Source organism: Dichotomopilus funicola, assembly GCF_033296635.1.
Source record: "Dichotomopilus funicola strain CBS 141.50 unplaced genomic scaffold C8A04scaffold_45, whole genome shotgun sequence".
NCBI lineage: Eukaryota > Fungi > Ascomycota > Sordariomycetes > Sordariales > Chaetomiaceae > Dichotomopilus > Dichotomopilus funicola.
In genome coordinates, this window is record NW_026944066.1 from 231,494 (window position 1) to 246,650 (window position 15,157).

Below are 15,157 nucleotides of genomic sequence, written 5' to 3' on the forward strand. Positions count from 1 at the left end.
GGTGTTGTGAGGTGCCCGGGTAGACTTATCAACCTCCCCTATCTCCCCTCCCCCAATCCACCAACATCTCCGAACTCAGCCAAACCCCGTCCGTTCCGTATCTTTAGAGATACAGGTCTCCCGGCCTAAAACGACGAATTATTCGTTTTTAAGGACTGAAGTGAGAATAAACCCTAGGGGCCCACACAGTGTCCGTACAGTAAGCGAACGTGCAGCGGGGGACCCGGTCCGGACCACCGCCACTGAAACACTTCAAGGAGTTGAGGAGGGGCAGTGTTTTCCTCCTTTTCCATCTCGCCCCTCGGCCGGGTCGACCCAGATGACCTTATCTGTCCGGAGAGGGCCATTCCCTCCGCAGCCGCTACACGTACTCGGTATCCAGGACGAATGCAACGGTGCAAAAGAAACTGAAGCTAAGCGGCGGGAAACTAGCCCAATGGTCGAATGCGATGCTGCGATGGTCGTCGGAAAGGACCAGACGGGGAGCTACTGTCGCAGGGCCATTCCGTGATAGAGGTTAGCCGGCTGTCGGGGCGGAGTGCGGGACCCCGTGTTGAGGTCGTCTGGACCTTCATCGAATGCTCCCAGCCCGGTCCCGGCCACTGCCGGGATGCGGTGCACGGGGCAATATCAGTTTCCTCCACATCAGGTGCTTGCCATCGGGTATGCCAAATTTTTCCCTGTGGCGCTCCGCCGCGTCTGTTGTCTTCCGTTCCCCTCCCACCCACCTGATCAGCTGTCCGGTTTATAGACCTGCTTCCACACCCTCCATCGTTCTTGCCACCTTTTTCTCTTTCCATTCCCTTTTCAAGGAAGGCTCATCATAATCAAGAGACCGCTTATCACCACGCTGTGCCACACTTTGCTCCACTGCTCTCAAGTCTTTGTTATCATTTAAGCAAACAGTTTAGGAGACATTACCGTAGCACCCGGCCGGTTTTGGTGCTACGGACATCGTAAGGTTGAAGCCATACCTGGAAGCAATGACTCTAACACGAAGAACAAGCCCTCGTAACCCGGATGATGATGGATTCCCCACGGTCCAACTGTTTCTACTAGGTAAGGAACCGCGCCTACTCCCACAGTAAATGGCCTAAAAGTAAGCACGTGCTCATCATAACTGACCATCCTCCTTCCAGCCATCGTCCGTCTTGCCGAGCCCATCGCGCTCACCTCCATCTTCCCCTATGCCTGGCCTCTTATTAAGCGGTTCCAAGTCGGTAACGAAGATGATGCCTCCTTCTACGCCGGCCTGCTCATCTCGGCCTTCTCGCTGGCCGAGGCCGTGATGGGCATGTATTGGGGCGGTCTGTCCGACCGCGTCGGCCGTAAGCCCGTGCTGCTGCTGGGATGTGTCGGTACCATGTTTAGCATGGTCATAGTTGGCTTTGCTGAGAACATCTGGACTGCACTAATCGGTCGAGCCATGGGTGGGTTGCTCAATGGGAACATTGGGGTGATCCAGACCATGGTAGGAGAGCTAGTCAGGAAGCCAGAGCACGAGCGTACGTCTTTCCCTCGCTTTTTATCCCTTTACCAGGACTATCCGCTAACCTAGACACAGCTCGCGCGTATTCCATCAGTAAGTTCACATAAGGCTGTGTCACGAGCCAATCCCCGCTAACATTTTCACAGTGCCTTTCGTCTGGAGCATCGGCACCATTATCGGCCCCATGATCGGTGGTCTGTTCGCTGACCCTCACGAAGCCTACCCGGATCTCTTCCCCAAGGGATCTCTCTGTGAGCGGTTTCCATACCTCCTCCCAAACCTTATCTGCGCCGCTTTGCTCCTCATCAGCATCGTCCTTGGGTACTTTCTCCTGGAAGAAACCCATCCGGACATGAAGCCTCGCGTGCTCCTACCGGATGACGCATTCCTGTCCGAAAACACTCCGCTCATCGAGACCTCTGACGCCCTGAAGCGCCCTGCCGTCGATCTCCGTGACGAGAACTACGGCACCATGCGCTCTCATGAAACTGCCGCCGCTCTTGCCGCAGAATCCTCCGGAGCAGAAGCAGCTATCCCAGCGTGGTCCAAAGAGCAGCCACACGTTAGCATCTTCTGCAAGCACATCATGGCCGTCATCCTCAGTCTGTCTATCTTCACCTACCACTCCATGACCTTCGACCACCTCCTCCCCATCTTCTTCGAAGACGACCGTGCTCAGGCCGGCGCTCTAGCCCTCCTCGGCAGCAGCACCGGACCATTCTACTCCCCCGGCGGCCTCGGTATGTCACTGCAAGCCGTCGGCGTGGTAATGGCCGTGCAGGGTGCCATCGCGCTTTTCATGCAGGCGATTGTGTTCCCGCTCATGGCCGAGCGACTCGGTGTGTACCGACTGTTCATCCTCGTCACCGTGATGCACCCAGTCGTGTACATCATCGTGCCCTGGCTACTGTACGTTCCCGAGACGGCCCTCTGGCCGGCCATCTACGCCGTCCTGGCCGTGCGCAACTTCTTCTCGATCCTGCTCTACCCGCTCCTCCTCATCCTCATCAAGGAAGCCACGCCGAGCCCGACAATGCTGGGCAAGGTCAACGGTCTGGCGGCGAGTGCAGGCGCGGCGTGTCGCATGGCGGCCCCCCCTGTGGCCGGGTATCTGTATGCTACGGGCAAGAAGCTGGATTGCACCGCGCTAGCGTGGTACAGTAGTGCCGTAGTGGCTGTTTTCGGGGCAATCCAGTGTTTCTCGGTTGTTAGAGGCAGCGCGGATAAGGGGAAGAGAACCGAGGATGTGGAACAGTAATAAGTCAACGTCTGAGACAGGGGTGGAGAACTGGAGGGAAAAGAACGGGAACAAAAAAGGGGTGAAGGAAAGGAAAATAACAAGATGACGGATGGGATTTATCTTTTGGGGGCCAAAATTTCTGGTCTGTCGGCACACGGAAAAGAGCAAGAAAGGATGTCTGCACGGCGTATCGGTGCTCGTCGGGGTTTTTGAAGACGAAGCAGCATGGCGTACTGGTTTCAGCGGTTGGCGTTGGTTGGGTCGGTTGGGTTTGCTTTGATGTCAGATACCTTATGTCCTTCTTGCCTTACTTCATGACTCGATGATCACGGGAGGGTTGGGTTAGGGACCGGGTAGTTTTAATGGCAGTCGAGTAGATAGAAAAGGAGTTAGGGAAAATAAAATACTGTAAAACGGAGAGGTACCAAATGGTTGGAGACTATTGGTTCTGAAGTGTTGGCTGAAGGCGATTAATCCCGGGCAGCTGAGCAAGCAACGAAGAGACGCTGAGACTAGGTGATCGATTCTTGCGTGGGAACTCTCAATGCAGTAACATCCGCTTCTCAGCGAGCTTATAGCAGGCGACAACAACGTTTTATAACGAGTCCCCGCTGGGCGTGGTGGGAAAATCGGTCAGGTCAACGCTGGCTAGAGAGAGCATGGTCAGGCTTTCGACAAGTTATTAGTAATCTCGGAAAACAAGGCGTTGAGCGAGTATGGACCGATCGGGGCGATGGAAACCTGGGTAATGAATAAAATTATTTGTTGATATAATTACAGCCTTTAACTTGGTATGACCCAGTTCCATGGTCATACCATAAAATCTTTTCCCTCCGCAGCTGGCCCTATTAAAGTTTCAGTGAAATATGGTTGTGCATGCAATCGAATGGGTTTGAATGATATGTCCAGTCTCATCGTCTCAGGTCTAGTGGTGATGTTGATGACAATGGTGCTCCTCCCGGACCTCAAACTTGGTACAATCATCCTGCGCCCCCCTCTGCGCAACAGGCATCATAACCGGCTGATGATTCATAGCGGCCACCATCGTACACACCCGGTACACCCCAACCGGTAGCCCGCCCGAGATCTCTGCCGTGAGTCCCCCCTTCCCGTCACCCACATCATCGATGCCCTTGAAATACGCAAAGACGGTCGGGTCCGGCGCCACGAGCGTCGTGAAACTGCCGATGTTCTGGATCGTGACATGGCAGTGGCCGATGACGTCGCCGTTCTCGTCCAGGTCTTGCGGCGCGGTGTAGTAGTTGGAGACGGGGTTGGCGAAAAACCCGGCGCGGAGGTGGCTGGTCTGGATGGTGACGTTGAATGAGGTGTTGGGCGGGAGCTGGTCGCCCGGTTGGGGGAAGGTGATGATGGAGGAGATCATGTTGGTGGTGGCGGGCAGCCGGCCCATGGGGATACCGTTGCAGGAGCCATCTGGGTTTTGCTGGCCGTTGGTCAAGGTGGAGTTGGCGCAGAAGTTGATGAAGTTGGAGGCGTCGCTGAATAGCAGGGAAAATGGGTGCAGTGTCAGTCACTCTGGCCTACCGGTCGTCTCGTCATAGGCTGGATGGGAGTCAACTCACGTTTTAGATGCAGCAACCCCAGGCTTGGCCCCCGGGTTTCCCTCTTCGAGCCCAGTGTAGAAGCTGGCGCTCTGCACGGCGCTCTCTGCGAGACAGGCGGGCTCTGGGTTCGTTCGTTTTGTTGCCGTTTGTTGCTCGAACTGAGAGCCTCCCGCAAGGGCGACGGCGGCCCCAGAGCAGGATAGTAGGGTTATTATCGCCAGCGGTCGCATTGTGAAGTTTTGAACCGGATCCCTCAACTTTTCGTCGTTTGTTCCTGGGGAAGGGATTACACAAAGGTACAACTGATCACCCTTGCATGTGGGCAAGCATCTTGGTTTTAACAAATGCCGAACAGCAAGAGCAACTCAAACACCTTATTCTGGCAACCCCCACCTTCCTCCGTTTGAGACTCTTTTTGCTGCAGGTCCGGGGCATTCATTCCAGATTAGGGCAGAGCGGCTAAACGCGAGTATGGTCCGATTTAATAATGGGGAAACCATCCGTCATGTCCTAGGGAGCTATTCTAAGGAAAGCCAAGCTCTGCGGGAGTGTTTTTCGTTCCTGAGCATCGTGGGCTCGGACGCTCGGCTCAGTCGGCGAACAAAGCAAGTCGGTGGGGAACGAGTCTCATCACATTCCGCGAAATTACAAAATGCAGGCCAAGGATTACCGGCGCTAGCTAGGCTGGGCAATTGGGGGATCCGATCTCCGATATGGGGAAAACAAATTGCTATTGGATCGGAGTGAGCCTGGGCATGGTCGCAAATTTGACTTTGAACCCGCTCTCGCGGGAGATTTTCAATCGGAGTCTCGAACCCTCAACTCCGGGATACGATGTGGTTATTCCCAGGAGCCGAGCCCGATCGGGGGGGCAAGCCTGCATGGCTCAAGGTGGCTGTTCTATTCTGAGCAACTGGACTAATTATCCGTAAACTGTCAAAGTCCTACGTCCGACTTCGTACGCAACGTATAAATAACCGGGGCCACAGAGTAGTGGTCGTCCAACCCCTCGCCATTCCGTCTCTTTCAAAAACCGGCAAGATCCTTTCTCGAGCCGAGGTCGGCATGTGGGTATCCGGCCCCATATCTTAGTCAATTCCAAGACAAGTGAGCTCGCCAACCAATGAAGTACGAGGTAGCGGCCCCAAAGATCGAATGATCATCAAGGTTAGCTACGTGCAGATGTCAAAGCGGGCATCACTACCACCTTGATGTCGAAATCAGGGGTGATGTTATTTAACTTTTGTTTGACACAAGAACAGCTATGGAGGCAACAGTCAAGGAGGTAATACGGATATAGTCGACCTTGCGAACTGCATCAGCGGCGAGGATGTCGTTGACCCTTGATTTCTTTTACACTTCGTGATGGTGATGGTGACGCTTAGTTGTGCATAATTATCTAATAATTTGGTGGGGAAAAGTATGTACAACGCGTTGCCCGACCATGAGGATCAACGTCAAGCCTTCAAGACCCATCTTCAGGAGATCCAGCCGTGGAGAACAAATTTGGAGTCCATCTGATCCATGGACAGAACACTTCGGTCACACTTGCAAGTTGCAGGTTGGCAAAGGCGAGGTCATATTCGGGAAGGCTCTGAACAATCCCCGTGGTCATGGGATCTGGACTCCCCCGACAGCATCCGTAAATTGCATCTCAACGACACCCACGGTCACATCTTCGCACTCGACCCCAGTGGCCACTCCGACCACTCCCTTACGACCGGGCTTGTATGGGATGCCATAGCGGAGAAACAGTCCAGCCTGCCTCGCAAGATGAACCAACTCCATCTCGGATTGGGACACCCCGTCGACCAGCTCACAAAAGACACTCCAAAACTCATCCCGTAGGTCGTCAGCGGCATCATAAAATACCCACCCATCCGGAATGAGGTATCCCAGTAGATTGTCAAGCCCGTAAAGCATAAGCCGAAGGGCAGAATGCCTACTTCAGCCCAATCGATGATTCCCGTAATCTCCCCTGTCGTGGGGTTGGCGAGGATATTCCTCTCGCTGAAATCGCTGTGGGTTAGAACCAAGGGGTAGTCTTCAGAGAAAAGGGCCGGGAGGCTGTCCTTAACCTGGGTGATGAGGTTTTGGAAGCGGGAGGGGAGGGTACGGCTGAGGTAGTCGAAACTGGAGCAACAGTCTTCGAAGGTTACGGAGATGGACTTCGGTTCGGGACGACTACCGTTCTGCCAGGACTGTGCAAAAAATCTATATCGTTCAGTAGTTGTTCTCTAATTAAATTCCTGGTAAAGCAAAGGAATGGGGGTTTCCAAACCTTGCCAGGCTACGGACAGTCTCCAAACGGTGTTCCACGTCATCATCCTCAAGGGAGAGAGACAGATCGAAATAATTATCTCCCGGGAGCATGTTCATCGAGTAAACGTAGAGTGCCGGGGATTCGCCGATCGTCCCATGGAAAGAGTGGTTGGCAACGAAGTCAGGGTGGACAGCTTGGACAGACGCTAAGATTGTCATATTCAGCGGCGATTCCGGTTCGCGGAACTAGATGATGGTGGTACCATTCGTGACCGTGTAACTACAAACGCCCTGGACCGGAACAGAAGTAATCGACCCTCCGAATGTTTTGTTGGCAAATTCGTCACATTGAATCCTTGACGTGCATGCTCCTGCTTTTGAGAAGAAATCAGAGATGGACTCCTCGAGGTCGCGAGGGGAAGACATCAGGGAATGATGGCGGTGTGGGAGACAGGGAGATGGTTGGTGATCTACGGAAGTGGGGTGCGAACCTGTTTGAACCAACATCAAGTCTCACGGTCTCGGGATAAGTAACAAATCACGTGAGGGCGGGAAACCGTCCTAGGAGATGCAGTGAGTTAACCCCTTCTCGTGAGGCCTGCCTGCATTGGCGTGGCCGTCGGCATTGGCTCTTGGGTTCTGAAGGTGGGGTATCAATGGCCCGGTTTGACGGCGACTGATGCAGAACAGGTGTTCTTGGAGTGTTTGGATACCTTGGGTAATTACGACTTGGATACTTCGTCGTTCGCAATAAAATAATCGCCCTCAGGGTAGTATGATCATATGGCCAATGGAAATGGTTCAGGATGGAAGTCTCGACGGCATGATCTAACATGTAAGTACTTTAACGAGATGAGGAAGATCAGGCGGGCCGAGAGGAGGTGTAGTGATATTGACACCGTCTTCCTGTACCCGCGGCCCTTCCTATACCCCTATTTTGAACATAACTCCCAGCACGACGTTGGCTGGTGGCCGCGCGGCCGTCCCTAAAGAGGCTGCCCACCAGCACGGTCCTACTCCCGCCAATATCAGATAATGTTGCCAGACCACTCCGGCGAGTCCAACTTTCCTGCGCAGGAATAGGACCCCGGCTTGGTGGCTTGCGTAGTTCGGTGAGCGTACACACCAGGGCCTTCCCCTCATACCGAAGGACCCTCCTAGCCATTTCTTGAGGCAGCCGACATGCTTTCAACCTGAATCCAGTGGCCACTTATCAGGCTTCAAATCATGCATGGTAATTACCTCGTGGATAGCGGGTTGAGAAAACACCCAGCTGCAAGTCGCTCGGGCCGAGACCTCTCCTCGTGGCATCGTCATCCGGGGTGGCGCGGGCGCAATTTTCAATCCGGCGGCGAAGATGGACGAACTATCAATGTTCTAGAGGTTGACTTGAAGAACGATATACCCTGGAAACAATTCAATGTGTTGCGTAACCTATCTGGCTGTGTGGAAAATGAGGCTGACGAAGGGGGGCACGACTTGTTAGCCCCGGTCTAGGACTCTAGGCTCCAGAGTCATGAATCGCTATGAGCTGAAACGAGGAGAACGATGACGAGTAACAGGGTACACATCGGGTTTGGGGTCATAAGGGTGGATTGGTCTATTTCGGCCCGACAGTTCCCCAAGGCTGTTCCTGACACTAGCACTAGCCACGACGATGTTCCACCATGAAAGCGCCACCGGACGAGCCACGATTGGATATTGCCCCGTTTACTGCTATGTAAATTTAACCCCGTATGTCGGGCATGTTTATGGGGGTATGTGTTTCACCGAAGCTAAACATAGAAAACTTATGCTTGATAAAAGACATACAGCCTCTGGAATGACGCTAGTCTATGATGAGCAGACTGTGAGGGTCTTCGGAGTCGCCTCGGTTCGGACATGTTTAAGCAGTGCTAATATGACTATTTCAAATTTTCAACGGAAAATTATTGAAACCATTATGTCTTTTAAAACCTTCCTTCTAAAGTGGCAAGGACAAAGATATGGAAACGGATATTTTTTATGTCAAACCGACCACACTTGTCTCATTGATTACCGTCTTTCTACTGAGTAAGGTAGTGAGTACATTTCGTTGCAGGCCATATTTGAGGACCATAATGGCATCATCCCCGTTCTCCGATTCGTGCTCTTTTTCTGGTGGATAGAGTACAGCCATGCTTTTCCCACAAGAACGGGAAGTTGAGCCGACAGACCCATAGAGCCATAGTCTTGGCGTTGTGATCAGGGATCGAGGACACGCGTCCCGGATAATTTTTGGACGTGCTTCCTCTCGACCGGCTCTAGCACCACGGGATTTACCGGTAGGCAGGCGAGACTGAACCCCACGAGGAGTTTGGATTAACTATTGCAATCCACATCCCGAAGTCGCAACCCGGAACAACCATCGCGGGCCGGGATGTGGGAGCATCGGGAAGCGAGCGAGTCGTGCATAACCCGCCCCACAGAATAGATCATATCGTTGCTTCCAACCCTGAGGGATTACGCGTCAATGGCGCTCAGATGTCGCTATCGACCCAAAGGAGCTTGTCTGCCGGTAGATCTTCGACCGAAAGTTTAATTCTTTCAAGCTTCGCGGGCTAGACTCGGGGATTAGAGCCCACATGCTATGAATTAGCGCAGTAAGGGACTTGGATCCTCTTCGGAGGTTTCCAAACCGCCAATGATGTTCAAGGTAAGTTGTCAGTGACCAATTGAACGCCCTGATTGGGCGTTGGGAACGGGGTTCCTACTTCTCGGGAGTTGAAGCTGTAGCCGCCCATGTCTATCAACAGATAGACAGAGACTTGGAAGTGGCTCAAGGTCGGACTCGACCAAGTATATAGGTAGACCACAAACCCAGACAGGCCAGCAGGAAATTCCATCATCACCCTCTCTACGAACCATCCTACTCTACTCCTCATATCATCTCCTCCCCAGCCCTGATCATGCTTCTCACCAAGGCCCTCACCGGCCTCACGGCCCTTGCCGGCCTCGTCGCTGCCCATCCCGGGCACAGCGTCGCCCAAGAAGCCGCCGAGCTCCGTGCCTACATGCAGTCGGTCAAGCGCACCTCACTCGCGCACTGCGCCGACAAGCTCGAAGCGCGCGGTCATGCTGCGCGCAACGTCGCCCGGCGCCAGGCCGCGGTCAACAAGGCGCGCACGAAGCGCGGCCTGAAGAAGCGGAACATTGATGAGGTCCTGGCCACTGACCACAACAAGACCACGCTCGCGTATACCCCCGAGACTGATCCCAAGACGCTGTTTTCCGGGTATAACTCGTGCTTGTTGGCGCCTGAGGTAACTCAGGGTCCTTACTGTAAGAACTGATACTGTGTGCTGAAGGCCTAGTTTCCTGGCAAAACGCTGACGCCAGAAAATAAATAGACGTTGCCGGCGAGTACATCCGGCACAACGTCGTCGAAGACCAACCCGGCGTGCCCCTCCTACTCGACTACCAAGTCATTGACGTCGATACCTGCGAGCCAGTCCCCAGCGTCTACCTCGAAATCTGGCACTGCAACTCCACGGGCGTGTACGCCGGCGTAGCGGCCAACGGCAACGGCAACACCGCCGACGACACCAACATCGACCAGACCTGGCTGCGCGGCATCCAGCTGACCAACGGCGACGGCGTGGCCCAGTTCGAGTCCGTTTTCCCGGGCCACTACACCGGTCGCACGCCGCACATCCATGTGATGGTGCACGCGACGGCGGGGGGCAAGAACGGCACCGTCCAGGCCAATAACACCCTCGGCCTAGATAACTATTCCAGCCATGTCGGCCAGAGCTTCTTCGACCAGACCCTCATCAGCGCCGTCGAGCTCACGGAGCCTTATGCGTCCAACACCCAGCCGCTCACGACCAACGCCGAGGACGGGATCATGTCGCAGTCTGCTGAGGGCGATGGAGTCGACCCTGTGATGGAGTACACCCTCCTCGGTAATTCCATTGAGGATGGGCTGTTTGCGTGGTTCTCGTTTGGTGTGAACACCACGCGGGTGGATAGCATCAGCCCGGCCGTGTGGCTGGAGGAAGGCGGCGGTGTCGCGAACCCCGATGCCGGCGGCGGTGGCGGTCCTGGTGGCCCCGGTGGGTTTCCCAGCGGTGGCTTCCCGAGCGGGTTCCCCAGCGGCGGTCCGACTTCGTCTGCGGCGGCGACGAGCACGGCGGCTGCCAAGTGCAGGCGGGGAGAGTGATCTAGTGCCGATTAGAGATGCACTACAGGGGTAGTTGTCGGTGATGTTGAGAAAAGGGGTTAGTTGTTTGGTTCGTTGGGGTTGAGCTAGGTCATATGATGAGAGTATAGTTGGTCGCAGAAACAGGGTAGTAGTGTAAAAATGCAGTTCGTAGAAATGTTGTGGACTTCAAATTCTGTCGTGTGTGCGTCCTCAGTTCCGATAGTGATTCTGAGCCTCATGCTCTCTGTCGGTCACCGAGCCGTGTCAATAACCCCCCTCGCATAAGGCATCTCTCTCGTGTGATACGATAACGGAACTGCCCTGTTAGATTCCACCCAACATCGGGTCAGATCCAGACCCATACAACGACCACGTACCATGTAACAAGCACAAATGTCGGACAGCTTCTTGCGTACAGTCATGTACCACTTGACATTTTGACAACATCCTACCCAGTACCCCATCCCAAAGTCAAAACCAACCGGCGCCCTCCCATAAGCCCCGCGAAAAGAGTTTAAACAGGAAACCGAACAAACATGCCCGAAGTCATCAAAAAACCATCCCTCCAAGACGCCCAAAAGCGCAATAGACACCAACCAACCAACCAATCACCTAACCAACCAATCACCTAACCAACCTTCTCAATCCTACACCTCCTCCCTGAACATCGACCTCCTATCCTCAGCCGCCGCCTTCCGCGCAGCAAACGACGCCCGATCGCCCCCACCATCCATCGGCCTCGGACTCACCCCCCTCAAACTCAAATTACTCGGCTCCGCCTCATCATCAAACGGATTCCTCCCCGCCGGCTGGTGGGCCTGCGACTGCGCCTGCGCCTGAGCAGCAGCAGCACCCGAGTGACCCGGCGACCGACTCCGTGGCCGACCCCGCGTTTGCTCTTCCTCCTCCTGCAATCCCCGACTACCACCAGCCTGTTCACCCGGCGCAACGGCCAGATTCATCTGATACCCTTCCCCATCCGGCCGGTACTCCCTGACATACCCCCCCGGACCACCCATCCCGCTCGCCGGCGGAACCACCCCGAGCTCGCGCTCTTCTTCATACGGGTTATACCCTCCCACGCGCGAATCCCACGGGTCGTCGTCTTCCGGGTACTCGCTGTGGCCTTGTCCTCTGCTCCCGCCGTGGTTGTTCCCACCGCCGGAATAGCCCGCATTGTACGAGGACGATCCGCCGCCCTCGTAGGCGCCAGCAGCGGTACGGGTATTGCGGGGGCGGCCGATGGAACGGAGTTTATCGCTGACCCAGCCGACGAAGCCGCCTGGGGCTGGGGATGGGCCGCCGTAGGAGGGAGAGGAGGAGGACGGGAGGCAGGGGAAATAGGATTTCCAGGGTGGTGAGGGGAGCTGGGGACGTTGGTCGCGCGTTGTTAGTTATGTGGTTGATACACACGTCTGGGGTTGGGACGGGGGGGAGTTAGAGGGAGGGAAAAGAGGATTACGTACGCCTAGCCTTGAGGCCCGGATGCGCGTGAAGATGATCCAGCCGACGCCTGCTGTGAGAAGAAGCAGGACGATGGCGAGGATCACGGCGCCTGCCGTGTTCATGGTGGAATTGCGCCTTTATCGACCGGAATTTTTAATGTTGTCGGCTTTGTGACGTTGTCGATCGGACCGAGAAGTCGGCTTCTTATCGTCTCGGCTTGGCTGGAAGAGCGCGGGTCAAATCCAAGATGCGCGAAGCGACGCAACGTCCAGCATCGACGGAATTTTTGACCCGATGTTTTCGCCCTCTCTTGGGACGGGTATTGAGAACGAAAGCTGCCGATTCTGGGGATTGCTGACCGGTTTGTGTCAAGCGATGGATAGGATCGATGTCCTGGTTTGTTTCCGACCAGCCCGAAACCCAGGCGCAAACAGCTGCCCCTCCGTCGTTTGCGCAGCCCCGCCAGGTGCCAAGATTGGTGGGTCTCGACGGGCCGATACCACGCAAAGATGCAAAGAAATGCGTGCCAAGATTCTAGATCTTGGGGTCTCGATTGCCAACGGAAACTGCATTCATGGACTTCTGAAGACGTCTTACAACGGTGTGGTGTTTGTTCTTTAGAAAAAATACGAGATTCCCCGTTCGGTAGTATGTTATAATATTCAACCAGGAAAACAAACCCTCACTCGTCTGCATGCTCGTCCTTCATTTCTCATCCGGGTATCTAAATCTAAACATCAAATAAAACACTTATCCCACTCCCCATCTCGCCTCGCAAACGACATGCTCTCCACGAACTTGCTCAGCGTACACAACCCCCTATCATCGGCACCGCATCCCCGCAACTTGATAACCCGATCATTCACCAACACCCGCACCATCTCCTCTTCCGCATCAAGGCTTCCTTTACCTTCCGCGGCCGCGGCGTGTCGAGGCTTGCACCGCATCTTCTCGACATAAATCCGCGACGCGAACGGCACCGCCCAACTCGCCGCAAATCCACCAATCTCCTCCGGCTCCTGCCGAGTGCTATTGTCGAGCCACTTTACTCCATCATACACCCCCAAAGCCCCCAGAACCCCCATCATATCATTGTCATGACTGAAATCCGCATACAACGCCCTGCCGAGCGGGAACGTCTTCTCATCCGCATCCAAGGTCCGATTCGTGGACGTCCCATCCCGTACCGGTTGTCCCGTGAGCCGTGCTAGCAGCTCATTGACAAACCCGACCCCTTGGGTTGGCCCGAGTGGGCCACCTGGGCCGTAGCCGTACCACTTGCCCAGAGTCTGGAAGTAGTCGTACCCACGCCATTCTTCAGCACTGAAGAGCTGGCAAAAGGGAGCGAGGGGGTCGGCCGAGGGGGATGCGACCGTCTCGAAGGGGCAGAGGTCCATTAGGTGGATGACATCGGATTCGGTGATGTTGGTGCCAGGCATCTTGGTGTTGAAACGGGCGGCGATGGCCGGGACGAAAGTGGATAGGAAATCAGCTTGCGCGGCATCGCCTAGGCCCGAGTGGGTGTCTTCAAACACGGTGCAGAGGCCATGGCTTAGGCTGTTGTTGGTGCCAGCGGTCTCGGGGATGATGACCATGTCGTAGGGGAGGGTCGGATGGAGGGTGGATCGGCGATCGGCGAGTAGGGCCGAGTGAAAGCCCTGTGTGAAATTCTCGGCCGAGTGAACGACTCGGTCCTGGCCTGCTGTTCGGATGAAGGGGAGAGACTGGCGAGCGAGCGGCCGGTAGCGGTGGTAGAATTTGAGGCCCGAATTGACCATCTGTTGCTGACCCATTTGGGTCAGCTGGTCAGCCCCCAAGGTGTAGTTGTAGATGCGTAGGAAGTCGAAGCCGGGGCTATAGTAGATTGCGCCATTGTGAATCTTGTCGATTAGCGCAGCGTAGTGAATTGCTTTCCCCAGCGTTGGTGCTCTCGCCCCGTGGCGGGACAGGACTTGGGCAAAGGTAATATCGCAGCCTTCAGGGGCGCCGGGGTCGATCTCGGACGGGACGGAAAAGTAGGGCGAGTACTGGCCCCATGATCGCGAAACGGCCGTGCCGCACTGGAAGCCATGTTCGGAGTTATCGCACTCCTCGCCACGAGATCGTCTAAACTGGTTAGCTCGGTCGGGTCAAACAAACGGGAGCTCTCTAACACCTACGTCAACACCACGGCCAGAGAGCCCACGACCGACACCATTAGGACGATTCCGGCGATCTTCACGACCCGCCGGGTACGGTCGCTCCGGGCAGGGCGGTCGAGATGCTGTTGGCCCGCAGATCGGTTGTGGCCGGTCTGGCTTTCGGCACGGTCGGCGGCCCCGTCGTCTGGAAGGGGCGCATACCCCGAGCGGGCGCGACGAAACCAGTCAACAACGGCTGCCATCTTGAAGCGTCGCAGGCGACTCGTGCAATTGGGTGTTTCCAGCTCAATTCAGGACGAGTATTCACGTCGCCATGTGCTCTTTAATGCTGGCGCATAAAGTGTCGGCAAGTTGAAGGACCTGCACTGTCTCTCTTAGATGGCCAGCATCGACGGTGAACCAAAGGTTCATCAGATGTTGTCGTGAGTTTGTGAGTTGGCAGCCCCTACGTGGAAGACGGGAGCCGATCTACACTATGGTGCCAAGTCCCTGGTCTCGGGCCCCACCGCTAACTTGCCCCCTGAACTTGCCCTCGGCCAACTGAAACGCTGGCGCTGAACACGCGGGAGTTCCGTCTGCAACCCGAGCACCTGGCGGCCCGTAAGTGTAGTGTACACAGTGTAAAGCCGGCAAACTTTAAAGTCGATAGCCTCGGTGCCTCCGTGGTTGTGCCCCGGGAAATATCCACCTTCCAAGGTTCCGTCCAACAACCACAATCCTCAGACGAAACCACCCAACGAATAGACCCCAAACGGGCCGCGACCGCATGGCCTCCGCATGGCCCCGGCCTTCGTCAATCCGCGCCGCAAGTACACGAGTTATTCTGCCCTGCTCCCGCTTCCGAAAATAACT

General features: G+C 55.4%; 6 protein-coding genes across 6 annotated transcripts; 2 read left to right on the forward strand and 4 right to left on the reverse strand.

Annotated features, from left to right (window-relative positions):
- Positions 1-983: 983 nt before the first annotated feature.
- C8A04DRAFT_30034 (uncharacterized protein) lies at positions 984-2,747 on the forward strand (the record flags this gene model as incomplete). Its single annotated transcript, XM_062781229.1, has 4 exons — positions 984-1,059; positions 1,140-1,505; positions 1,565-1,582; positions 1,636-2,747. The coding sequence occupies 4 exons, from the start codon at positions 984-986 to the stop codon at positions 2,745-2,747; spliced, it is 1,572 nt and encodes a 523-aa protein (XP_062635775.1).
- A 907-nt stretch (positions 2,748-3,654) lies between these two features.
- Positions 3,655-4,524, reverse strand: C8A04DRAFT_13287 (uncharacterized protein; the record flags this gene model as incomplete). Its single annotated transcript, XM_062777653.1, has 2 exons — positions 3,655-4,228; positions 4,313-4,524. The coding sequence occupies 2 exons, from the start codon at positions 4,522-4,524 to the stop codon at positions 3,655-3,657; spliced, it is 786 nt and encodes a 261-aa protein (XP_062635776.1).
- A 1,381-nt stretch (positions 4,525-5,905) lies between these two features.
- On the reverse strand, positions 5,906-6,982 carry C8A04DRAFT_38353 (uncharacterized protein; the record flags this gene model as incomplete). The annotated part of the gene is made up of 4 exons (XM_062784209.1): positions 5,906-6,130; positions 6,241-6,508; positions 6,576-6,802; positions 6,845-6,982. 4 exons carry the CDS (start codon positions 6,980-6,982, stop codon positions 5,906-5,908), a joined length of 858 nt encoding a protein of 285 aa, XP_062635777.1.
- A 2,501-nt stretch (positions 6,983-9,483) lies between these two features.
- On the forward strand, positions 9,484-10,736 carry C8A04DRAFT_13257 (Intradiol ring-cleavage dioxygenase; the record flags this gene model as incomplete). The annotated part of the gene is made up of 2 exons (XM_062777641.1): positions 9,484-9,856; positions 9,925-10,736. 2 exons carry the CDS (start codon positions 9,484-9,486, stop codon positions 10,734-10,736), a joined length of 1,185 nt encoding a protein of 394 aa, XP_062635778.1.
- A 629-nt stretch (positions 10,737-11,365) lies between these two features.
- On the reverse strand, positions 11,366-12,286 carry C8A04DRAFT_30037 (uncharacterized protein; the record flags this gene model as incomplete). Its single annotated transcript, XM_062781230.1, has 2 exons — positions 11,366-12,085; positions 12,185-12,286. 2 exons carry the CDS (start codon positions 12,284-12,286, stop codon positions 11,366-11,368), a joined length of 822 nt encoding a protein of 273 aa, XP_062635779.1.
- A 615-nt stretch (positions 12,287-12,901) lies between these two features.
- C8A04DRAFT_30038 (histidine phosphatase superfamily) lies at positions 12,902-14,547 on the reverse strand (the record flags this gene model as incomplete). The annotated part of the gene is made up of 2 exons (XM_062781231.1): positions 12,902-14,270; positions 14,324-14,547. The coding sequence occupies 2 exons, from the start codon at positions 14,545-14,547 to the stop codon at positions 12,902-12,904; spliced, it is 1,593 nt and encodes a 530-aa protein (XP_062635780.1).
- Between the last annotated feature and the right edge of the window lie 610 nt (positions 14,548-15,157).